The sequence below is a fragment of the Cydia splendana genome, chromosome 2, assembly GCF_910591565.1.
Source record: "Cydia splendana chromosome 2, ilCydSple1.2, whole genome shotgun sequence".
NCBI classification, from domain to species: Eukaryota; Metazoa; Arthropoda; class Insecta; order Lepidoptera; family Tortricidae; genus Cydia; species Cydia splendana.
This window is the reverse complement of record NC_085961.1, coordinates 12,670,428-12,697,006: the sequence shown is the minus strand read 5'-3', so window position 1 is coordinate 12,697,006 and position 26,579 is coordinate 12,670,428. Positions and strand designations below refer to the sequence as shown.

The following is a 26,579-nucleotide window of genomic DNA, read 5'->3' as shown; positions in this document are numbered from 1 at the left end:
AAATAATTAACAATTTATTATATTTGGTAGGTACAAAACATTCATACGTTATGACAAATATTTTATTAACAAAATGCACCGTAATGTACTAACTTAAAGCCAAATAATCAGAATACCGGAGAAAATAAATTTATATAACTTCTAAATCTAACATTTATTTTATGAATAGTAAAAACATTTAGCGTATATTATATATACACCGAACAATTAATCTAACGGGTACATTACACGGGTGTATAAAATTTAAAATTAACATGTACCCGTTTTCATTATATTTTCTTGTCTACTTTTTTCATTCTCTCATTCAACATTCTCTAAAACGTCCGATAAAGTACTAGTTACCATTATCTCGATTAGATGGCGTCAAGAGATTAATAGATGCGCATACTGACTCTTTCAAACTTTCTACTCTGTATAGGTGCACAAGAGCACTTAGAAATTTTCATTACCGAGTTATGAGGACCTACCTACATACTTGTTATCTGGCACATAAATATTGTACACGATAACATGAATATTAGAAGTTTATACTTAGGTGCGTAAAACACATAATTTTCGATCTTATCTGCAATGCACAGAGTCCAGTTTACATCGACTAGTTTAAATTGGTAGACTTATTTGAGTTATTGGAGGTATGTGTCAGACTCGTAACTGGCTAATACACAAAGATTGTTTTTGACTATTCATACAACATATCATACTTATTTACAATTACATACCATTTGACAAAATACAAGTCAATCTGACCAGAGACGTCAGAAGAAATAATCTCTTTTAACAATAATAAATAGAGGCAGTTTAGGAAGGGTTTCCACAGAGCCGCTTCAACCTAAATCCCATAGACTACTTAAGACTATACGTCCAAACATGAGAGGCGCCACGATCCTTCGTTAAACAGCGCCTAAGGTAGCTGCCTTACTACCAACATTTGCACAGCATCAGATACCAACAGTACCTTTGAAAATGGTGCTCGTTTATACGCGCCTAGAAGAAATACTAAAACATGAAAAGAAGCGGCCCTGTGTGCAGTCATGTGAGTTTGTGTCTCGATGTTTGTTGCTACAGGCCGTCCTTTTCAGACACGCAGTCTATTTCGCGTCAAACTCTACATCTCTAATCAGTCTTAAGAGTTGACTCTTGACTTCTTGAGCCCCTTTTCATAAGAACCTACTCCAAATGTATGGTCGGCTATAGGGTATTGGAAGAGTAAACATAAATCTTAACCATCCACTATACCTTAGCCAAACTGTTTTTGGGTTCGAAATAAAGGCCGATAGCAACAATCATGTAAATAAGTAAAAAAAACTAAAATAATATATAACATAAATTCTTAATTAAACATTGATTAATTCTTATAAAATCACATTTGTTCTGTTGTGCCCTCCGCGGCAGCTCCGGTTTCAAGACTTATGTTGAGCATTAGGAGATCAACCCTTAGTTTCGATACACTCAAATATAATAATTACATCATAAAATATAATCTCTATCCCCATAAACTTTGAAGAAAACAAAATAGGTACGTACATTACAGGATCATAGCTCAGCAGCCTTTCAAATGTAGGTATTAAGCCACTCCTATTCTTAAAATTCATCCCACATTAACTCTTTGCAGCATTTCAGATCATCTATATAATCGCACACTGCAGGACTAAAATTACCCCACTATCCGTGGGATAGCTCTCTTCAATACCTAACGCTTTCTCGAATCCCGCTGCATGCCCGTGCTGTAATTCTAAAATCAAACTTTATCTAGCTACGGTCCTATTCAGGTACATTTCAACTCAATCAGTAAACTAAGTAATTTCTAGAGAAAATCAGAAAACTAAGTAATTTCTAGAGAAAATTCCTGTAAGGAGTGTTTGAAACGGGAGGACGTATTTCAGCCGGCGCCGGTGCGACGACACAGGCCGGTAGCGAGCGTTGCATCGCCGATTAGTGCATGGGGTATGGAGGGTTCTTGGTTCCCGTCGCCTGCTCGTACGACGGCGGCAACGCTGTGTAAACAATAACTTTTGAGCACAACCACATCTCGTATACAGTCATATCACCTACAGTGCGTACACATCGATTCTACGAAAGCCTGATAAAATTTGTAGAAAGCTTCCCGTTGGCCTAATATGTACGCAGCCGTAGTTTTAGGCATAAAATATTGTATTCTTGGTCTACCTACTAATTAACCTGCTTGTTACAATTAACAATCTTGTAAAAAGTTTTTTTTTACTTATAGTAAACTTCACAGCTCATCTGGGTACTATTTCTGTCAATAGCCTACAATAGACACTAGTTATTCAAAGGCGCCTCAAAACAACAGTCTACATCTAACTACTCGTGCAAAAGTGGGGTGAGTTAGAGAAGAGACTGGACTCACCCAAACAGAGTCTTGGTAGTTAAGTTACACACGCATCAAGCATCAGTCCATGCAGTAAAAGGAAAATAAACTAAGGTAATTTGCGTTAAAATGTCAGAATACTTTTCATCTTAATGCTTAACACTGGTTTATCCCCTTTTGTATTAAAAAAGAGTTTTTGTTTTATTATTACGCCGACCAAAGTCATGTTTTTCTTATTTAAGTTACCGGTCTCTAAAGTCCGTACTAAATTAAACTTCGCATTACAATGTTTTTGTATTTAATGAATATACAATAAAAAATAAAACAATTGACTGACAATAACATGAGCAGCGATTACGCAGTGTTAAGGGCGCTCGGCGCGCGCGCAGGGCGCGGGCGGCGCGGCGGCCGCGCCGGCGCCGGCCCCAAGCTCGCCACAGACTTGGACGGTATCTCCGGGTCAAACACATCTAAGAAATTATCATGTTTTACCGACGAAATGAAATTCGTAACTACGTGAATCAAGAGTGTTAAAAATTGTAGCCGGATATAGTACAATAGCTAAAACTGCAAATTCTTAATTAAGAAGAAAGGGTCTTAACTTAGGCGAGGTTTAGACTAGCAAGAACTTGCATGCTAATTAGTAATTACATTGCGGTATCTGGAAAACTTTTGAATGCAGTTTACCTTAGTAGTCGGCAATGTATGTAGAGATGTAGAATCAAACCGTGAAAAGTCTGCAGCGATTTTGATAGCCCACGCAGTGCAAGTGTCATTTTAAACGTCAAACTTCTATGAAATTACGACGTATTAAATAACACTTACCTGCGTGGGCTATCAAATCCGCTACAGACTTTTCTTGGTGCGACTCTAACGTAAATTGCATGCAAGTTGTTGCTATTAGTCACGCCTAGAGATGGGTAGGGGTGAGTAAATACTGAGTATTTACTCGGTATTTACTCAAAGCACCCGATAAATACCCGTATTTACTCATTTAGGTGGGTAAAAACGATTGCTTATAAAATATTCAAAAAGTGAGATTTAAGAACAAAATTGTCTTTTATTGAAGAGTGCTAACGTGTATTAACAATATCTATAAAATAAAAAGCATATAGGACGCTTAATTTCGGAAAAAAGGTAATTATTAGTGAGAGGCAAATTGTGATAATGCATAGTTAACAATTTTGTTTTAAATAAGAAGGTATTTACTTTAAAAATAAGGTACTTAAATTCTATCGATGTTCTAGATAACTGCATGTCGCGCAAAAGTGCGTGTTTACGCGGCACTTACGACCTTTTATTAAGGGTTTTTAAAGAAAACTCAAAAATGGCTCAACCGATGATGTTCAACATATTGTTTTTTGTACTCTATTATACAGCTAATCTCCCGATATATTTTCATATTTTTTCTGAACTTTGGTTCTAAAGTTATAGAGAGATAAACATTATTTTGGCCTTTCGAAACGGTTTTTTTCCCAAAATATTCAATTTATCCAAAAATGTTCTTAGAAACATTCCAGTTATTTTTAAAGATCCATGTAATGATGTGCAACACGTTGGTCGTTTCTGAATTTTTTTTTTATGACAATTAGTTACATGTATGGAATGCCCCTCTTAAAAATACATTTCTTACAATTTTGAGTACTTAATCCAGTAGCGGCTTACAAAATACACCTATATTTCAAATTTATATGCCCCTTTCAGCACTCTAAATAGTTTATACCCACCAATTTGGGTATAAACGAGTAAATACGGGTATTTTGAGTAAATACTGAGTATTTACTCGGTATTTACCCGTGAGTATTTACTCACTACCCATCTCTAGTCACGCCACGCTGTAGTCTTAGTATTCAATTCTATTTTATTTATTTAATATTATTTGTCAAACAAAATTGTTTGCGTTCAGGAGGGTCTATAATTGCATGCACTAGGAAATTGAAAATACAATTCACTTGCACAAACATAAGCCAAATGCCACCTATATGATGTTTATTCCCAGATTTTATATTCACATTTAGATGATGTGACGTGTTTGTTATAAGGTGTGCCTATATTCCAAGACCTACGGTTTGTCTAGGATCCTGACCTGTGACAGTTGAACTACCTGAGAAGCTCTCGAAATTCAGAGAAGCGGAATGAACGGAAAGAAGCAAAGGTAAAATTTACCATTTTTATTTTTTAGTATGGTAAAGACTGTATCGTTAATTCTAGGGACAACTTTACTTAGCCCTTTTTTTTTGGTATTATATTTTTATTTCAAAATTACACATGTGTTTAATTAGTGCTTTAATAAGGAACACATTTCGTCCTGGGACCCCGACGTAAAGCATATGGTTTGGACAAAATTTACCCAATCCTCTCGAGTAACAATTACGACTGCTGACAAATACTAAAACAAAATTTGCGGTTTGCGAACAATATCGCACAAAAAAAATCGTACTATGTAAACAGCAATTACACATGATTCGTATAGCGAAACATCTGGACATAGTCTAAGCATTACTTTTCGTAAAAAAAAGTTTAGGATCTGTGCATGGTGGCCTTTTAGAGAATATGGCATGCTACTATACAATTGTATGCCTGTGCCTGCAAATGTCACCCAAGTAAAGTAAGGTATATCTGATTATATTAGTTAAGTGTATGATGTTAGTTTTTATAATATTTTACATTGATTACGTATGTAAGTAATTATATAAGAGACTCGCACCTGCAGACAAACTGTGTAAACAGTTTTGCAGGGAACTGAATTAGATCGTAAGGTTATTTCTTGTATTAATAATAGTAAAAAAAAAAAAAAAAAAAAAAAAAAACTTGACGCCGTCAACGTCAGACGCGTTTTTTACTAAATTTTCCTTTTATATGTGATCAAATATGTTTTTTACTGGCTTTTATTACATTTTTATTGAATTTTTTCGTGGAAAAGTTACCTACACATTAATGCGACACTTCGCAAAGGGATTCATGACCGCGAAAATGTAACTATGTACAAAGCTAGCCAACAAAGAATGATCGAATGACAGAAGGAAATGATCACACGGAGTAAAACGCGCTCACAAGCGTCTATCACAACTAACGCACGCCCACCACCCTCGCCCGTCTCGTCCGTCTCCTCACAAGCATCATCGGGCGATGAATTTGCCACTACGCCCGATACCAGCGAGTCGAGCGACGAGTGCGGGCCGCCGCCGCCGCCGCCACGACCACCAGCGCGACGCGGGCGGCCACCGCTGCCGGCACGCTTGGGGCCTGCGGGACATCATGCTCCGCCCACGGTTCCCGCTGCCGGTGGTGTAGTGCGTCGCATGCGATGGTCTCAAACAATGAATGAGAACGTCATGCGCGCCTACTATGGGGCTACAGAGGGGGGAACCGACTTATGCGCGTACCGTGTCCGAATGCTTCCACTGTTTCAGGCCCTCGAACCAACCATCGACGTGACTGCGCAACGGCTATCGGATCAGGTGCGAGTCATCCAGCGGCTAAAGCGGTTGGATGACTCGACACTTGATCGGCTTCGCCTGGAGGCTCTCTCTACTCGCGCAGCTTCCACCTCGGTGCGAGACCCGCCCGCCACATCGCCGGATCCGGTGCCGGCACCCGACCAGGCACCGGAGGCGCCGCGGGTAGATCTCTGTGCCGACGAGGAGGAGTTCGCGCAGAGTGTGAGTAGTACAGCCAATGAGCAACTGAGGAGGACTTTGGATGAGGCGATTACGCAGTATCGCTCCACACCCAATACTAGGCCACGATTACCACGTTTGCCTATGAATAGACACAATCTAGCGCTAATGGGAGCCCTAAACGCTTTACTAGAGCCATATTTGCGGACTAGTAAAGATTTAGATGATACGCACGCGATCATGTATTGCGGAGCCATCGCGGCGTGCCGTGTTGCACGAGTCAAGTTTCCGGACTCTGAACGTGCACCTAGGACCGCCGGGGGTGCCCCCGCATGGCAAATACGGATCGAGCGACGTATCAGCTCTTTTAGGACTCTTATCGCAAAGCTGATCTGCTTCAGGGGGGGCAACAATCGCCCCCGAGTAATGCGCTTTGTAAACCAGGCATTCGCGGGGACGGATATCAGGCCCCGCGACTACATGGCCAACATTACGGAGCGCATCGACTTTCTAAAGCAGAAAGTCTATGCATGGGCAAACCGTATTCGCCGCTACAGAGAGCGTGTGGACCGATTCCAGCAGAACCGTCTTTTCCAGAGTGACCAAAGGAAGATGTACCGAAAGTGGGAGGAAACCAACCCTCGTGCGTCCGACTCGCAGCCACCGGAGGCTACTGTCATGAATGACTTCTGGCGTAGCATCTGGTCAGTGCCTGTCGGACACACCGAGGGGAGTTGGATGAGTGTTGTCGAGCGTGAGTGCGAGTCCATCGAACCTATGGGGGCAGTCACCATCAGCCCCGATGACGTAAGTTGTGCCATTCGCACGGCCCAGAACTGGAAAAGTCCTGGGCCGGATGGATTGCACAACTTCTGGCTAAAATGGTTCCGATGCTCACACTCCTGCTTGGCAGCACAATTTCAACAAGCCCTCGAGCTTGGTTCTCCCCCACCTTCCTTAACAACTGGTGTCACCTTCCTGCTCTATAAGTCCGGTAGTACCACGGAAGCGAAGAACTACAGACCCATCACATGCTTGCCTACACTCTACAAGCTCCTTACATCCATTTTGAGAGCAAAAATCAACGCGCACATTGTCGCAAACAATATTTTGGCCTCTGCTCAAAATGGATGTAGGGTTGGGTCCCGTGGTACTAAAGAGCTCCTCCTCATAGACATGACCATCTGCCAACAAATCCGGCGGAACAGGGGGGCCCTCTCAGCAGCCTGGATTGACTACAAGAAGGCCTATGATTCGGTGCCTCACTCATGGCTGGAGAGGGTCTTAGAGCTGTATAAAGTTGATACAGCTTTAAGAGCCTTTCTAAGCGCGTGTATGAGGCAATGGACCACAGTCCTTCGTCAACCAGGAGGCGGGGATGGGAGCCCTGGCCCGCAGGATTTTATAAGGATTGAGCGAGGAATATTTCAGGGTGATAGTCTGAGTCCTCTGTGGTTCTGCCTAGCTCTGAATCCTCTCAGTACCTTGCTGAAGGATTTAGAACTAGGTTGCCGGCTTCGGAGAGGGGGTGAAGTCATTTCTCACCTTCTGTACATGGATGATCTCAAATTATTTGCACCAAATAGCCAAGACTTGGTGGAGCTACTGAAAACTACCGAAGTCTTCAGTAATGCCATCAACATGGAGTTTGGTGTCGATAAATGTGCGGTTATGCATGTACAGCGGGGGAAAGTTGTAAATTCAACAAATTTACAACTTTCTGAGACAATGTCTTTCAGATCCATCTCTGAATCAGAAACCTATAAATACCTTGGCATGTCACAGTCGTTGGGTATTGAGGAAGAAGGTATTAGACGGTCGGTGAAGGAGCGCTTTTTCAGTCGGCTCACAAAAGTACTCAACAGTCTTTTGTCAGGAGGCAACAAAGTGCGCGCCTTCAACGCCTGGGTAATGCCTCTACTCACATACTCCTTTGGCATACTAAGGTGGACTCAGACCGAGCTGGATGCCCTGGATCGGAGGGTCCGACAGCTGCTCACCACTCACCGTATGTTGCACCCACGCTCGTCTGTTATGAGATTGTACATCCCACGGAAATGTGGAGGTCGCGGCTTTCTAAACGCCAAAAATCTCCACAACCGTGAGTTGTACAATCTCAGGAATTATTTCCTCAACAACGAGTGTGGGATGCATCGTGATGTGGTGGCAGCTGACAAGGGCCTCACGCCGCTCTCCTTGGCGAACGAGAACTGGCGCAAACCTGTAGTACTAAGCACCGAGGACCGCAAGGCGGTATGGAAGGATAAGCAGCTACACGGGCGGTTCTACAAGGCCCTCACGGGACCCGATGTGGACCTGCTCGCGTCGGTGAACTGGTTACGATTCGGGGACCTCTTCGGAGAAACCGAGGGTTTTGCCTGTGCAATTGCGGACGAAGTGATGATGACGAACAACTATCGGAAATATATCCTGAAGGACGGTACGGTCGACATTTGTCGGGCATGCCGCCGTCCCGGAGAGTCACTCAGGCATATTATCTCCGGTTGTTCTCATCTTGCTAACGGCGAGTACTTGCACAGACATAACCTCGTAGCCAGAATTATTCACCAGCAGCTTGCCCTCCTATACGGCCTTGTGGACCGCGAAGTGCCGTACTACAAGTACTCACCTGCGCCAGTTCTCGAAAATGGTCGTGCCACGCTCTATTGGGATCGATCTATCATCACTGACAGGACTATTGTAGCCAATAAGCCTGACATCGTGCTGATAGATCGATCGCAGCGCCGGATCGTGCTCGTCGACGTCACCATCCCCCATGATGAGAATCTCGTGAAGGCCGAGAAGGACAAGTCCAGCAAGTACCTAGACTTAGCCCACGAGATAACCGCTATGTGGGATGTTGACTCGACGATCATTGTTCCTATAGTCGTGTCAGCGAACGGTCTCATAGCGAAGAGTCTCGACCAACACCTAGAGAGACTCTCGCTGGGTGGTTGGATCAAGGGTCAGATGCAGAAGGCGGTAATTTTGGACACGGCGCGTATAGTACGTCGATTCCTCACTCTGCGGCCCTGACCACCGGCAGCTTGGACCATGCCCCGCTGCCGGCGGCACCCTAGGTTAGGTTTTTTATAATGTGTTTATATATTTTTGTTATGTTTTGTAAGTGTTTTTATATTTTACTTTTATACTCACATTGTAAAACCCTAACCTAAGACCCTAATTGAATAAAGAGAATAGTAATAAAAATAAAATAATAATAAAACTTACGACAACTATGACTTTGACATCTAATATAACTATCATGGAGTGTTTCTATCGACCCACTCTAGCGATGGATCAACGCCATGAATGTCGCCATGTGGCTTTGGTTTTAAGCTTATTCTTCTAGCTGTGTCCGTCATTACGCTTGCATCAGAAATTGAAGGGATTCCAAAACGTGGGGTGAAAAATCGTTTTTATGTAAAAATAAAAATTCACCACATTTATTCCGCAGCTGCTCAATTGAATAGTCATGAAGAGGACACTTAGATAACATGTTTTGGCAGCCTATTAACCTGTTGTTACTTTAAATCGTATCTAAGAGTCGGTGAAATAGTCTCAAATTCAGCTCGATAGGCTTGTCCGGACTGTATTTGCTATACGGTATTAAAAGCATCATATAGTCCCTAAAATAAAAAAAAATGTCAAACCTTCTTAAATCAGATATAGCTTAAAAATACCCTCAGATCAAACTCTTAGAACATAGTAATACAAAATAATACACATGCCAACAGTTAGAGCAGGTTTAATCTGTCCCTATACTTAACAATACGGTCTTTAATACAAATTCTTAATTTAAGATGACACTAACCATGTCGGTACAAGAATGGGAATTATTAAATTTGTTTAAAACATTAATTAGGGTGGTATACCACCACCAATTACTTGGTCCAATGTGTATTTGCGTCTCACATTTTGCTCAATGAGAGAGTGGGACGCAATGACAATGGGCGAAGAAATTGGACAGGTGGAATACCATCTTTACGTGTTTTTAAACTTGTACCTTAACCATTTCATTGTGTGCGTTATTAATGTTATTAATAATATATTATGTATATTTCTGGCAATAAAAAGCAGACCTTAAATTAGCGATGTGCCGTTCTCGAAATTTTCCCGAGAACAGAGAAATCTATCGGAAACGTTCTCGGAAATTTTCTCTAAGAGTTTTACCCTGTCGTTGCAAAAGCGATGAATTCTTTTGTTTAATCGCTTAGTATAGGAGATAAGGCAAATACCATGGAAGATTAAAAGCAAATACTTGGCACCATTCATAGCAATATAAAAAATAATATTAATTGATAAAAAAAACCAGGAGTAAAACAAAACAAAATTGCCCAAACAAGTTATTTGAGGCAAAAGGTATAAACTTAACAAAAGTAAATGTCATTCCTTTCAAAAAAATTAAGATTGTTCATAACTTATTTATGCTAATAAGAGAACGTTCTCGAGGAAGTTGAAAATATTTCGAAAATTTCTTCTGAAAGGAATTCTTAGAAACGAGAACGTTCTCATCGGCACATCACTACCTTAAATATGACCCACCATAATTTATTGTCATTGTCACTGATTATAGTGATTATCTTCTAGGACCAAATGCAAATTAAAGCAAGATTTCACCTGGCGGCATCCAGCCCGGCGGCGGCACGCCAAAGAACGCTGCGCAAATAACCACCGTCATTTTTTTAGTTCAGCCATAAGCGTAAGTTAAGTTTAAAATATTTCCAGGCAGAAACTATTTGCCGGTAATTTCGGAATAATTATCGCAGCAAAAGGTCAAACAGAATAAGCGTTTGAGCAGGTGTTATTTTACCATCACCGGAATTTTAACACCATTCAACACCAACAAAAAAGTATTTCCAAGTCCCAACTATTCCAACACCAATAAGGGATTAACAAAAATTATGGTAACTTACGACTTAAGTAACTGTCCCTTTCCCGTGTTTACTTTCCATTATAATGTGTGAATATTTTTTTTATACAATATAACTGCAACGGTACCCACGGCATGAACGGTAAACCAAGGCCTAAGTTATTATGAATTGGTTATTATGTAGGCGTCGGGAAGGCAGTGACGACCCCATCGCCCGCTTGGTTCAGTGCAGTCAGTCAACCGATCAATGGCGGTCAATCCATTCAAAAAATATAGCGGAAGTAAATGCTCACTCCAGCGGGCTCAGCACGGTTCCATTTTTATCGACTATCACTATGCGCGTCCCTTTCGCACTTACATACTTGTTAGAACGTGACAGGCATGGTGACAAGGGATAAAAACGCGACCGTGCTAAGCCGCCAGGGGTGGGCAGCAGCATCCCTGTGATAAGACTTTCGCTTCCTGCGGTCGACGCGTTTTCTATATGCGGCTACCTCCCGTATAGAGTACGACAAAGTCCGTCTCGGCAAGGAAGGCAACCCACCGCAGATATGCAACAGGGTTTGGCTGACTTGGCGAATCGGCAAGGCAAGGTGGATGGCCCAGGGCGTAAAGTTACCGTCGGCTAGACATATCATCTGACCTCTCCTCCAGTTGTAGCGGTTTTCCGTTCCACTGATTCGGGGAGAGGGAGGACGAGTGTGTGCGTATGTGTTTGCGCGAGCGCTTACGCACCTCAATATATCCTGCGCAATTGACCGCTCCTGAATTATGGACTCCGATTAAGTCTTAAGTCCTGTGGCGATGGGAGGAGGTAGAGAGGTCAGGCGCGATGCACGCCAGGCTTTGTCTGACTCCTGCACACGGGCGGTCCTAGGGGTGTGAGTACACGCCGTGGTCGCTTTCGTACTGCAAATCTGGGGCGACAGTATGGATTCGGCAGCACCTAGGATGACAAAGCAGCCCTATTTAGGGAGGCACTGCTTTCCCCGCTCAGCCGGGGAGGGGGCTAGAAAAGGTGCCCTAAACAAATGCTCGTCCCTACTTGGAAGATGGTAGTAACCGCGGCTGCCATCGCATCAACTCAATTCGTGGTCGTCGCAACAGAAATAACAGCATGAAAGCAGCTATGATGACATTCGACGCGTGGAACGTTAGGACGCTCATTGATCGAGATGGTAACGCCTGCCCTGAACGCAAAACTGCCATAGTAGCTCGAGAACTTCGTCGTTATAACGTTGATGTGGCTGCTCTCAGCGAAACGCACCTTGCCGACGAAGGAGAGCTGGTGGAAGACGGTAGCGGCGACACTTTCTTCTGGAAGGGTACCGCTGCCTCCGAACCCCGGCGTTCAGGTTTAGGACTTGCCATCAAGAACCAGTTAGTGAAGCGACTGGAGGAGTACCCTGTACATATCTCGGACCGCGTGACCACATTGCGCCTTCACCTGGATAAGGACAACTTTCTTAATGTCATCAGTGTCTACGCTCCAACGCTAGACAAGTCTGATGACATGAAGGACCAATTTTACGACCAAATATCTCAATGCCTAGATGGCATAGACGCCAAAGAGCAGGTCCTATTGCTTGGCGATTTTAATGCCAGAGTTGGACGGGACTATGAGGCATGGCCTGGAGTTCTGGGTAGACACGGAGTCGGCAATATGAACAGCAATGGTCGTTTGCTACTCAGTTTTTGTGCTCAATATGAGCTGGCAATATCGAACTCAATGTTCAGGCTTGCCGCTAAGCACAAAACCACGTGGATGCACCCGAGATCCAAACACTGGCATTTGATAGATTATGCTATCGTGCGGCAACGAGACTTCAGTCAGGTGCAAATCACCCGAGTAATGCGTGGTGCGCACTGCTGGACTGACCACCGGCTCATTGTCACTAAGCTTCGACTCCGTCTCCGTCGCCCGAGTAGATCTATAGTAAAAAAGCCTGCGTCTTTGAACGTGGAAAGGCTTAAAGATCACCAGGTGGTGGAAGAATATCGCAAAGCCTTGTCCGAGAGACTTCTGCCTATTAGTGTCGGGGATGATGTTAGTGCTGTTTGGGAGAAATTGTCTACTCATCTTATGGAAGCCGCTTCTGTTACCTTAGGTAATAAAGACCGACGTAACGAAGACTGGTTTGATGATAATGATGAAGTTCTCCGGGCAGCATTCTACAAACATCGGGACGTCTTAAGACGGCAGAGTCGACAAGGCAAAAGTGAGGCAGCAGTCAAAGCGAGTGACCAGGAAATTCGTAGGCTGTCTCGACAAATTAAGGACAGATGGTGGCGTGACAAAGCTTGTCAGGTACAGTGGCTCGCTGACACCAACCAGCTTGGGGAATTTTATTACGAGGTGCGGAAACTGATTGGTATGTCTTTCAGAGCTAAAGTGCCTCTGCGGGCTGTAGATGGCAACAGCTTGCTGACTAGCAAAGAGGACGTACTGCAGCGTTGGGCAGAACATTTCAACTCTTTGCTCAACGTAGATCGATCAGCTGATCTACTACACATCAGTTTAATGCCCGAACTCCCCGAAGCCATCGAGCTGGACGAGCCCCTGACGCGTGACGAGGTTGTCACAGCCATCAGACAGCAGAAAAACAAGCGGGCAGTTGGCATAGACCTTATACCGGGAGAACTGTTAAAATACAGTGGTGAGGAGTTGCATTCCTTTATGTGGGAGCTTTTTGTTCGTATGTGGGAGGAGGAGCGAGTCCCGGATAGTTTTAAAGTGTCTCGCATACAAGCTCTCTATAAGAACAAAGGTGACCGTTCGGATTGCAACTCTTACCGCGGTATTTCGCTTTTGACAGCATCTGGAAAGGTCTTTGCCAGAACACTGCTAAATCGCCTAACGAATTTGTCGGAAAAAATCCTGCCTGAAACCCAATTTGGCTTCCGACCTGACCGAGGCACCTGCGAAGCTATCTTCAGCGTGCGTCAACTACAAGAAAAAAGCAGGGAACAAGGCCGTCAGTTGTACCTCTGTTTTGTTGACCTGAAGAAAGCGTTTGACAGTGTGCCTCGCGAAGCCCTTTGGTTGGTACTCAAGAAGCTGGGATACACGGAGAAGTTTGTGAGACTTCTGAGACTCCTGCATGACGACATGCAGTGCTGCGTCGCCGTAGACGGTGAGCAGTCAGATTTCTTCCCCGTTACCTGTGGGGTGAAACAAGGGTGTGTCCTAGCCCCTCCACTGTTCGCTTTATACTTTGTAGTTGTAGTCAAGGAAGTCTTACAAACAGTATCCGAAGGTGTCCGCATACGTTTCCGTACCGATGGCAGCGTTTTTAACTTGGCCAGATTTAGGGCGCGAACGAAAGTTTCACATGCATTGATCACAGATATCATGTATGCTGATGACCTGTGCTTTCTTGCAGAATCCCCAGATGGCCTGCAACAGCAGATGTCTGTTTTTCACCAAGCCTGCTGCAAGTTCGGCCTCAAAATTAGTGTCAAAAAGACGGAGGTGATGTCTTTGGATTTGGACTCATATGGTCACGAGACACTAGCCGTACAGCTTGGTGAGGACGTGCTAAAGCAGGTCAACAAATTCCGTTATCTGCGGAGCACTATAACATCGAAGTGTGACCTTGACACTGAGATCAACAGCAGGATCGGCGCTGCAGCTACAACGTTTGGGAAACTGTGTTCCAAGGTCGTCTGCTCGCATGACCTAAAACTGGCCACCAAAATTTCTATGTACATGGCGATTGTGCTGCCAAACCTTTTATACTCTTCCGAGACGTGGTGCGTGTACCGTCATCACATTCGTACCTTAGACCGGTTCCACCTCAAATGCTTGCGTAAGATCATGAACATCAAATGGTCTGACCGAGTGCGAAATACCGAAATTCTGCGACGAGCCAAGGTCGGTGGAATAGAGGCTTACCTACCTAATGCGTCGACAGCTTCGGTGGTGCGGTCACGTATCGCGTATGGCGGAGGAGAGAGTGGCGAAGCGCATCTTTTTTTCTGTACTAGAGGAAGGTAAGCGGAAACTTGGCGGACAACTCCTCCGATACAAAGATGTTCAGAAACGACACATGAATAGATGCGACATCGAGCCCTCTCAGTGGGAAGGTTTGGCAGCACAACGTCCTGAGTGGCGCAGGCTGGTCCATGACAAAGTGCACGGTTTCGAGGAGCAACGTAAAGTTGACCTCGACGCTAAACGCGATGACCTGAAAGCGCGCCAGCCTGCTTCCATTCACTCCCACTATGTGGCTGGTGTTCTCACGTGCCCTCAATGTGCGCGGAGGTTCACCTCCAAGATCGGCTATGTCAGCCATATTCGGGCGCACGAGCGCCGAGCTAACTAGGAGTCGAAGTGGTCGCCATGGTCGAAATCAGCCGGAAGGATCATCATCATCATCATCATATTATGAATTATGGCTCATTTAGACGATGCGAGAAGTCGCATGCGAGTTTCATTACATTGCGGTTTTTGATCGGTCGGTTGAATTGAACGTAACCAACAGTCCGTAATGTAAGTAAAATCGCATGCGAGTTCGCGCGCCGGCTAAATCAGCCCTGAGAGTGTAAACCCCGAGATTACAAGTACTAAGATATACAGCCTAGTGCGTCGGCAAATCCGTCGCGAGTCGTTTTATTGATATAACTACTTACCATGAGCCTCTGGCGCGCTAGGCGCGGTCGGGTAGTGCGCGTCAGGATGCGGCTGCGGGAACGGGGCGGCCGGGTACGGAGTCGCGCTGGGGTACGGGGCCGGGAACGGCGCCGGGTAGCCGCCGCCCGGCACGGGCATGGGGCCCGCGCTCGCCGGATACGGCGCCGCCGTTGGATACGGTGCGGCCGCCGGATACGGTGCGGCCGATTGTGTCGGATACGATGTAGCAACTGCAACAATACATGATTATTGTATAATTTGTAACCATAATTTCATTATTTCATGAAAATCCGAATTCTAAAAAATTACCTATTAGATGAAAAAAATAAGTGATCCCGTACAGTAAACACATAGATTAATTCTTATAAACATATGCATTAGTACGAGCAAAGACCCACGACCCCCACTAGTTAAAAAAATATATCTATACCTACAATAGTTACGCCTGAACCTGGAAACTACTACGGACTACCACTGCTTTGCATTTGCTCGCAAACGGCAAAAGATCGCGATAACACAAAAGATCAACCTCCTAAGTTATGTAGTTTCAGAGATATTATTTTTTGAAAATAATGTTGTAAAATGAGCAACTTTACGATAGAGATGTTTTAAGTTTAGCCACCTAAAAAACTATGTTCCTGAAGTAAGTTACATAACTATGTAACTGTGTAGTCAACTGACTACAAATAATAATACATTAATAAAAAAATGATGCGACTTGTTCTGTAATACAAATAGAAACCTTTGATATCGACTGATTTATGTGTATACTAACCAATCTCTTGAAAATAAAGTTTTCAAAGTATCATATACGTAAATATCATAAATAATACCCACAGCTATGATATTACTTTAGAAGATAACCGATCCACCGTGTATCAAATAGATGCCTAAGATTCTTTAAGGCTGCTATTTAACTGATCACCAGATTTAGTAAAATTTAATACCAAAAAAATCTATTTTACCACCCTAAAATCATGAATGATCACCAAAATTATAACACCATTTTAATGTGAAATGATTACCAATTTTATTACATTTAAAGGAAATGACACCAAACTAATCATTATTAACCCAAAAATAGTCAATGATTACCAAATTTCAAACCCCATTTTAATGTGAAATGATAACCAAATTTTTACATCTTGCTATCCTATTAAAGAAAATGACAACAAAATAATCATTGTAAACCCAAAAATAGTAACTGACCACCAAAAATAGAACTCCATTTTAATGTAAAATGATAACCAAATTTTTAAATCTTGCTATCCTACTAAAGCAAATGACTCCAAAATAATCATTGTAAACGCAAAAATAGTAAATGATCACAAAAATTGTAACCACATTTTAATTAAAAATGTGCAAATATTTAATATATCGTTATCCTATTAAATTAATTAATCCACTTCGTCACCTTTTTCTAGCAGCATTTTATTTCTGTAACAGTCGCAGTTCTAACCTAACCTAACCCACTTTTCTAGTAGCATTTCGTTTCTGTATGGGTCGCAGTTCAAACCTAACCTAACCCACTTTTCTAGTAGCATTTCTTTTCTGTAAGGGTCGCACTTCAAACCTAACCTAACCCACTTTTCTAGTAGCGTTTCGTATCTCTATGGATAGCAGTTGAAACTTAACCTAACCTACTTTTCTAGTACCATTTCGTTTCTGTAAGGGTCGCAGTGCTAACCTAACCCACTTAACTGATAGCAGTTTAACTTACTTTTCTAGTAGCATAACGAAATGCTACTAGAAAAGTAGATTAGGTTAGGTAGATATGCGATGCGAGCAAACGGGGGGGTTGAGCGGGAGGGGCTACTAATTTTGGCATCAGTTTACTTTATTTGGTAATATGTATAAATATTTTGGTAATCATAGTGGTTTATTTAGGTGAAAATATCGCATTAATTTGGTCTTCAAGATTTGGTGATCATTAATGATTTTTGGTGATCATTCAATATATTTGGTATTTGAATACAATTTGAAGTGCAGTCGTAATTAAAATGGTGGTACTTTTGTATTTTTAGGCCTTATTTTTTTGCTGTTCAGTATTTTTTTTTGGTAAGCATGATTTTTTTATTTACGGTACCAAAGTATTCTTTGGTGGTCATTATATTTGTAGCCATTCTTTAATGACACAACAGATTACAAGTTAACATTGTAATCCAATTTAAACGTCACAGATTACGAATTAAGTATTAATGCGTAACGGCCTTATCGTTAACGCTTGGATTTGTCATAGTCAACAATAGTTCGCGCTCGCTCGTGCATGACATGCCTTTAATTTAACAACATTGGTGCTCAGACAATTGACCTAAATAAAAGTGCAAGGTCATATACAGGGTGTCCCATAAGTGACACGTCACAGTGACACTGGAGGTAGACCAGGCCAAGAGGACCCAAAACAACCTAACATTACCCCAGTAAAAGTGTCACGGTTTTCGAGTTATTGCCAAATTAAGGTTTTTCATGAATTTTGACCGTTTTCAACATTGTAAGTGCCAGTGTGCACTCGGAAAGGTCTCGAAGTTAGTTTTTTTCATGTGTACGGCATCATGAATAGTTAATTAAGATACCAGAATAGGTATTTTATCGATAAACAATTAAAATGCAAACAAGTACTGGTTTAATCTTGAATTAAATTCACAGCGAAACATTAATTTCGACTTTGACCACCTGTCGTGAAAAAAAATACTTGAAAAGTAATAAGCAAATAACGTCAAAATATTGAGCATGTTATGAAGATTCTAAAATGGTATAACACATGAACCTTCCTGCAATAAAATAGGAATTATTATCATCTTTCGAAAGCCTCATAAAAAATAAGTTAAAACTAGGAAATCTGCAATCCGTTGCTACTTAGTAAAAATAACGATTTATGTTAAGATATCTAATTCTGGATACAGAATTTAAAAAAACGCCTATTCAGTATTTGCCGAATGCCTAAAAGAAAGAGATGGAAAAAGGTTATCTCCCTTTTTAAGGATATCATTGAGTTGATAAAGGTTTAAAGAAAATAAAATACTGCAGGTTGAAGTTTAATACATTTATTAAAGTAATTTTATTTTACAATACGTGCTCGAATTGTTTTTCCTCGGCTCTTATGCACGCTTGGCATCGTCTTGTAAAACTTCAAGTTCATTTTCTCAAATTAATTTCGGATATGTTTCGTGCTGCCTCGAACATACGCCGCCGTAGTTCCTTGGGCCTTATTGGCCTGGAGTAAACTTTATCTTTAAGCATTTTAAGCATCCCCAATGAAAAAAATCTAATGGGTTTAGGTGCGGGGAACGCGGCGGCCATGCCACTGGTCCCAATCGGCTGATCCATCTGGGAATTTCTGTGTGAGGTGGTCGCGGATATCACGAGCGTAGTATTCTGGTCAGCCATCTTGCTGTGGTTCCAGCTCTAAGAAGATGGATCGGCCGACTGGAACCAGTGGCATGGCCTAACGTTCCCCGGACGTAAACCCATTAGATTTTTTATTGGGGATACTTAAAAGATAAATTTTACTCCAAGCCAATAAGGTCCCAAGAAGAACTACGGCGGCATGTTCGAGGCAGCATGAAACATATCCGAAATTAATTTGAGAAAATTAACTTGAAGTTTTACAAGACGGTGCCAAGCGTGCATGCGAACCGGAGAAAAGCAATTCGAGCACCTATTGTGAAATTATTTCAACCTACCCTTTCAAACTTGAACCTGTATTTTTTTCTTTGAACATTTATCAACTCAATGATATCCTTAAAAAGGGACGTAACCATTTTCCATCTCTTTCTTTTAGGCATTCGGCAAATACTGAATAGGCGTTTTTTATGTCTGTATCCAGAATTAGATATCTTAACATAAATCGTTATTTTTACTAAGTAGCAACGGATTGCAGATTTCCTAGTTTTAACTTATTTTTTACGAGGCTTTCGAAAGATGATAATAATTCCTATTTTATTGCAGGAAGGTACATGTGTTATACCATTTTTGAATCTGCATAACATGCTCAACTATTTGACGTTATTTGCTCATTGCTTTTCAAGTAATTTTTTTTCACGACAGGTGGTCAAAGTCGAAATTAATGTTTCGCTGTGAATTTAATTCAAGATTAAACCAGTACTTTTTTGCATTTCACATTGTTTATTGATAAAATACCTATTTTGTTATCTTAATCAACTACTTATGATGCCGTACACATGAAAAAAACTAACTTCGAGACCTTTCCGAGTGCACACTGGCACTAACAATGTTAAAAACGGTCAAAATTCATGAAAAACCTTAATTTGGCAAAACTAGAAAACCGTGACACTTTTACTGGGGTCATGTTAAGTTGATTTGGGTCCTCTTGGCCTGGTCTACCTACCTAGTGTCACTGTGACGTCTCACTTATGGGACACCCTGTATAACGTCTAAGAATAAAATACATTTCTCACATGTTCACGGAAACCATAAAATATGTCATTTTCATATAATACATACATACATATCACCACCACATATACCACTGTCCTTTGGCATATGACAAATGAACTTGCTAATTTCATGGAAAATATAAAGATAATACTGTAACAAGTATATTTCGTAGAACGTAAGCGTACGGTGTACTCACCAGGGTAAGGTGCAGGCGCGTATTGCTGCTGTGGGTAGGGCGCCTGCACGGCTTGTAGGGGCCCCGGCGGCGCGGGCGGCGGGGCTGCAAATCAACGCCAAAATATCAGCATTGCTTAAGGGCACAGTTTTATACAACAACGGTTTATGTTACACGTTTTAATCAGGCGAAATGCACGAAAATATCTCACGGAAACTAACCCCCTCATTCATAAACGTCTACTAAAGTTGACAAGCCGATAATAATCGTTTGACCCTTTCCATCATACCAATACGTCGGAAAGGAACAAACGATTATTATCGGCTTTTCAACTTTAGTAGACGTTTATGAATAAGCGGGTATAAGTATGTAGATTATATTTATCAACGGCAGACTCTGACCAAAAACTTACTACGTCCATTAAAGTTGGCCTAATATAAAAAAAACGCCTTTATAACTGAGTAGCTTCATCTTAAGATAGTACTTACGCGACAGCACCTGCCCCTGTAGCTTACGCCGGCGGCAGCAGCAGGCCACCAGCGCCACCAGCAGCGCCAGAAGCGCTAGCGCCAGCAGGAGCGTGCCCGTGCTCATCGCTCGGCTCTACAAACAAACAATTTACTGCAATTATACCATAGAGAAAAAAATACATAGAGTGCTCACTCCATACATCTAGGATCGAGTAGCGGAATTATCAGTACTGCTACTTGACAATAGATGTTGCAACAACCGAAAAGTCTAATGCTCAACAATTTTCAGCTAAATATTATAACCGGATTAACCGGAACTCTATTTTCAATTCCTTCTGCTTTTAATATTAGTTTTACCTCTAAAAAGGTAGTAGATCACGATAAGATACAATGGGCACTATCCACATTTCAACCATACAAAGCCCCGGGGCCAGATGGAATCTACCCCATACTACTACAAGAGGGCGCCAATGTACTAATACCGCACTTAGGTAGACTGTACAGAGCGTGCATAGCCTTCGGACACGTACCGCGTGTGTGGAGGATGGTAAAGGTAACGTACTTGCCTAAACCGGGCAAAGCAGATTACACAGAAGCCAAATCATACAGGCCGATAAGTCTGTCATCGTTTTTCCTCAAAACACTGGAGAAACTGGTAGACAGACACATAAGGGATGGTCCTCTTAAGAGGCATCCGCTGCACCAATTGCAGTGTGCGTATCAGCCGGGTAAATCGACTGAAACGGCACTACACCTGGTGACAACCAGAGCGGAACAGGCGATAGAGAACAAAGAACTATGTCTGGCCACTTTTATAGACGTGGAGGGGGCATTTGACCGCACCACGCATCAGGCAATCAATATTGCAGCATCTAAACACGGCATAGAACCAACAATCTGTAGATGGATTGGTACTATGCTAAATAGCCGACTAATAAAATCCTCCCTTATGGGAGATGAAATATTAGCTACGGCCACGAAGGGTTGTCCACAGGGTGGGGTTCTCTCACCAACTCTCTGGAGTCTGGTAGTTAACTCACTGTTGGAAGAACTAAACAAAGGCCCAATACATACGGTAGGGTACGCAGATGATTTAGTGATTCTTGTAAACGGGAAATTCCCGGGAACAGTATCGGTAATCATGAATAAAGCACTGAAGCAAGTGGAGAGATGGTGCAACTGTCATCAACTCTCCATAAACCCAGGCAAAACAGTGGTAATACCGTTTACCAGGAAAAAGACCCTTAATGGCATGAAGCAGCTGAAGCTTTATGGAAGGGTACTGGAAATGTCCAATGAAGTGAAATATCTAGGCGTTACACTAGATAAAGAGCTGAACTGGAGAAAGCATGTCGAACTAACAACCACCAAGGCACTTAGAGTGTTTGGAATGTGTAGATCGGCTTATGGCAAAACGTGGGGTCTAAACCCAAAGGTTCTAAGATGGATCTATACCATGATGGTAAGACCAATCATCTTGTACGGATGCCTGGCATGGTGGCCAAGGACACTAAAGAGCACATGCAGGGATGCCCTTATGAAAATACAAAGAACGGCATGCATGGCTATTACTGGCGCGTTTAGGACGACGCCAACAGCGGCGATGGAGGTACTGCTAGACCTCTCGCCGCTACACCTAGTGATACAATCTGAGGCCCGGAAATCGCTACACAGGTTGACCCTAACAGGCCTCTGGAGCGATAGCAAGCCAAAGACCAAACACACAAACATGGAATGTGACAATTTCATGAAAAGGATTACGAACATGGGCTGCGATAAGATGCAACCCAAGTTTGTGTTCCATAAGAATTTTAACGTTAAAATTCCAACAAGGGCTGAGTGGACCGAAGGTCTTGAAGCACCAATCTCTGATGAAAACGACATCATATGGTACACAGATGGGTCTAAGACAGAATCTGGTACGGGGGCAGGCATTTATGCAAATGACTTTAGTAGTAGTATAAGCATGGGCAATTACGCCACTGTCTTCCAAGCCGAGACATTCGCTATAATTGCCTGTGTGCATGAGAATATAGTTAGGCGAACCCAAGGGAAGAATATCTATATACTCAGCGACAGTCAGGCCGCTCTCAAAGCGCTCGAAGCTCCCAGAGTGGACTCTAGACTGGTATATAATGGCGTCCAAGCCCTGAACCAGCTTGGAAGGCAAAACAGAGTGCAACTGGTATGGATCCCAGGGCACGAGGGATTCATAGGCAATGAAAATGCAGATGAACTCGCCAGAGCCGGATCTGTAAGTAACCTTATAGGTCCGGAACCATTCGTGGGGCTCTCACAGGGAACCATCACAACGGCTATTAAAGACCATACCAAGACCAAACACCAGGAAGAATGGGATAGTCTGACGGGTCTAAAGCATGCAAAGCTCTTTATGCAAGGAATAGACTCCGGCTGGAGCAAAAAGCTTTGGAAACTTAGCAAAAGACAGCTCCAAATCATAACGGGGGTGTTTACTGGCCATTACGGGGTCAAAGGATTTCTGGCCAAGATGGGACACTCTGACAACACCGATTGTCGTATGTGTGGCGAAGAGGAAGAGACAGTAAGACACTTAATGTGTGAATGTCACGCCCTCGCCAGACAAAGAATGAAGGACTTTGGAGCAGGATACCTGGAACCAAAGGACTTCAAAACGCTACCCATGAGCTCCATCATCCGACACATGGATATGGTGGGAAAAGCTCTTGAGTAGTTGACGGATCTCTTCTGGGGGGTAACTGCACAAAAGATCCCTATGGGTCGAAGTGTATCCGCAAGGGCCCCCGAAAACAATAAGATAAGATAAGATCAGTACTGCTACTTGACAATAGATGTTGCAACAACCGAAAAGTCTAATGCTCAACAATTTTCAGCTAAATATTATAACCGGATTAACCGGAACTCTATTTTCAATTCCTTCTGCTTTTAATATTAGTTGTAAACTGTTCTTCAATCTTCGTGAGTCACGAACCTAGAGAATTCTAGTATCAAGTAGCGGTACTGATAATTCCGCTACTCAATGCTACATCTCCGCTACTCAATTTCGACTACAAAAATAACAGTCCTTTTGGGTACCAAAACTGATGTATGAAGTGAGCATTCTATTCTTACTATATTTCTCTATGAATTATACTCAATATGGTGACATCTAAACTAATAGAAGTACATACGAAGTCTAACCGATTGTCAAACCCCTTATAAATTTATTGGTAGGTACGCGCGAAACGGTCACGATGGCACCAAGAATGTATGTTCTACTTCGCATGCGCTTATCTATTAGTTCAGTTATTTGGTACTTATTCGGTAGACTGCACAAAAGGCTACAAGTACCTACATACAATAATTGTCTCTTTTCTACATATTTATCCACCGTTCTAGATACTGCAAGCTACAATAAACAAGTCAGTATTTTCGTTATCATGAGATTCATGTGAGCTATTGACGCACCGTTATCTAAATACATAGAGGTACCTATGTAACTAAACTATAACGACATATATAAATAGTAACTAAATTAGTATAGCTGCATTAAGTAATGATCAGGATTTCGCGGAATTGTATCACTGTAAATATTCAGACGAGCAATATTTGTATGTTTGCCATCCTTGCACATTAATAGCAGCGCGATCGTCCGAGCGGTTATCACACTCATCGGATCCGCACGTCGCTTCGGTATGTGAGCGAGACAGCGCTATATAGCGATATTCCGCCGCTCGCACATCCGAATATAGTCGACTACATCCACAACAAGTATATGTTAAAAAAGCCGTTAGGTATGTATTGTGTTAGTAGAGCCAGATTACATCACTTTCCAACCGCAACCGATCATCGAGCCTCATTAACTATGGGTACAGTGTCAGCAAGTGATATCGTAAACAAACCTGCGTCAGATAATACAAACACGCCATTGATAAGCCTTTCTCGTATTGATATTCGGTCTATAAATGAAAAGTTAAGTGTGCTGCTGTTGGTACCTAATTGTGCATGCCTTATGTGGATTGGAGTAATAAGTTATTTAGGGCATGCCGCATTAACATATTACGCTTAAACAAAACAACCTATTTATTACTTCTATAGCATGATAGGATAGTAATATGAATGATAAGATATTAAAACCAAATTTAATAACTACAAGCACAGTCAGGTTTTCTGTTGCAGTAAATATTATAATTGGGCGTAAAATACATATATGTATTAACACTTAAGGTGCAATAGGTTCAGCCAGCAGAGTTTTCGATGAATCATACTGCTTTTTTGGATCATAATATTAATATGGTTGCCAAAAAATATGAATAGCAATCTGGAGCCCTTTCTCTAACTAGTAACTTCATTGATTCCAATCTTTATTTCGCTAGAAATAAATCACGAACGTAGGTCTAAAACACGCCTTACATTTTTGTTACATTTAAAAAAACATGTCATCTGTGATCCCAAGCACGCAAAGCCGGCTCACTTAAGAGTAATTGAAATATACCATATTGTATGTACATTTTCCAACTAAGTGACCTATTTTAATTGCTTTTTAGTCAATAACTATGACAACATAATTTTTATGATAGGATAATGTACTTGTCAATATAATAATGTTGCTGATAGGAATATTGTAGAGTTAATACATGTGTGATGAAGTTTATTCATTCATGGTGAAAGGTTTAAAACAAGATTTTATTTTGCAGACTTGTTATTATTGCATAATTGTTATTACAAAAGGCATAAGGTCCGCCAATGGACAGTTAAGAGAGTTGCTGTTTGTACAACTAACTACAGTCTTGTCATTTTAGTTATTAAATATTTGAATACCACAATTAACAGTGAAGGACTAATTCCTTCATAAACCTACTGCAGCAACCTACAGTAACTATCTTAGTCCACCACTGCTTACTTCAACACTACTATTTGGTACAATAATATAGATCTCACCATTTAGAGAGTGGCCATGCAAACAACAATTTATGTTGCATATAGACATGTCACTGTTAGACATTTTAGACACATCTCCACACTTTTCATACCTGTTTGTGTAATTCTGCCACCACTCTAAATGTTGAGATCTGTACTAGCACTACAGATGCAATATGAGATACCCAGGCAACACTGATGGAGGGATCTGTATCCAACGGTGGCAATGGTACATAAGGTTGAAGTTCTGGTGAAGTCCTTATCCTTATATTATTATCATGCAAAAATTGACTATGTTCCAACAAGGCCTTTATATAATTATCTTGTAACATGTTTTCCATATATATCCTGTTTTTATAACAAAAGTTTATAATTACTATCCTACATGATAGAGCTACACATAAATTTGGTTTAAATTTAACACAAGGGATGTTTTTGGAATAAATTTGGTTTGTATAGTCAAATCAAGCAGTCATTTTTGTCAGAAAAAAGAATACACTATGTATGATATTAAGTAAGGAAATTAAAGACTTGTCCATAGAAACAATAGTCACAGAGGGGCTACCGCGAAAACCGAAATTCGCAAATTGCGGGGATCTTTCTCTTTTACTCCAATGAAGGCGTAATTAGAGTGACAGAGAAAAATGTCCGCAATTTGCGAACTTCGATTTTCGCGGTTATAGCCCAGCACAGATGAATACTCCAAGTTTTGTCAAACAGACCATTGTCAATTGAGATCGAACTGGATTACAGTGCGACCTTACAGTTCTCTGCTCACCTTGAAGTGGTCGAAAAAGTGGTCGTAGTCGTGTGACATCTCGCTTGAGATCTCGTAATAGTCTTCTGAAGAATCTGAACTCAACATGATATCGCAGCGACACACAACGAGATAAAGTAATCGTGATTAGTCACCGCGGGACTTACCGCGTCATAGGGAAAACACACAAAGTAGGTACTCGAATCTAAACAAGATTGTATCCTTCGCTTCCTTTATGTGTTGAAAAGGGGCTTACCTGCACAAACAATTTAGATGTTTGCGAGCGATGTGCCAGCGAACAAACAAATTGTTCGCTTATCGCAACGCAACTCCCAACATCCAACAAATAATATTCTGCGCCCGCTAAAACGGATTGTTGTTCGCGGAATCACTATTAGACATTTAGTTTAGTTTAATATTTTGAC

The 26,579-nt window shown here is 41.9% G+C and overlaps 1 protein-coding gene across 3 annotated transcripts; it reads right to left on the bottom strand.

Moving 5' to 3' along the window:
• LOC134804141 (nematocyst expressed protein 4-like) lies at positions 1–26,579 on the bottom strand. Of its 3 annotated transcripts, none has more exons than XM_063777100.1 (6): positions 26,411–26,579; positions 20,517–20,631; positions 20,050–20,133; positions 15,455–15,685; positions 10,570–10,608; positions 1–1,994 (listed from the first exon to the last, which is right to left on the bottom strand). In XM_063777100.1, the coding sequence occupies exons 2-6, from the start codon at positions 20,620–20,622 to the stop codon at positions 1,933–1,935; spliced, it is 522 nt and encodes a 173-aa protein (XP_063633170.1). In that variant the 5' UTR covers positions 20,623–20,631; positions 26,411–26,579; the 3' UTR covers positions 1–1,932. The 3 variants fall into 3 exon arrangements, with proteins under 3 accessions (XP_063633170.1, XP_063633159.1, XP_063633166.1); XM_063777089.1 differs by lacking the exon at positions 26,411–26,579 and adding an exon at positions 26,176–26,392; XM_063777096.1 differs by lacking the exons at positions 10,570–10,608; positions 26,411–26,579 and adding an exon at positions 26,176–26,378.

Coding starts and splice junctions, on each gene's coding strand:
- LOC134804141 (XM_063777089.1), bottom strand. CDS start 26,262: ATGTTGAGTTCAGATTCTTCAGAAGACTATTACGAGATCTCAAGCGAG. Junction 15,686..20,049: donor CGCGCCTGCACCTTACCCTG/GTGAGTACACCG, acceptor GTATTGTTGCAG/TTGCTACATCGTATCCGACA. Junction 1,995..10,569: donor GCCGGGCTGGATGCCGCCAG/GTGAAATCTTGC, acceptor TTGTTTACACAG/CGTTGCCGCCGTCGTACGAG.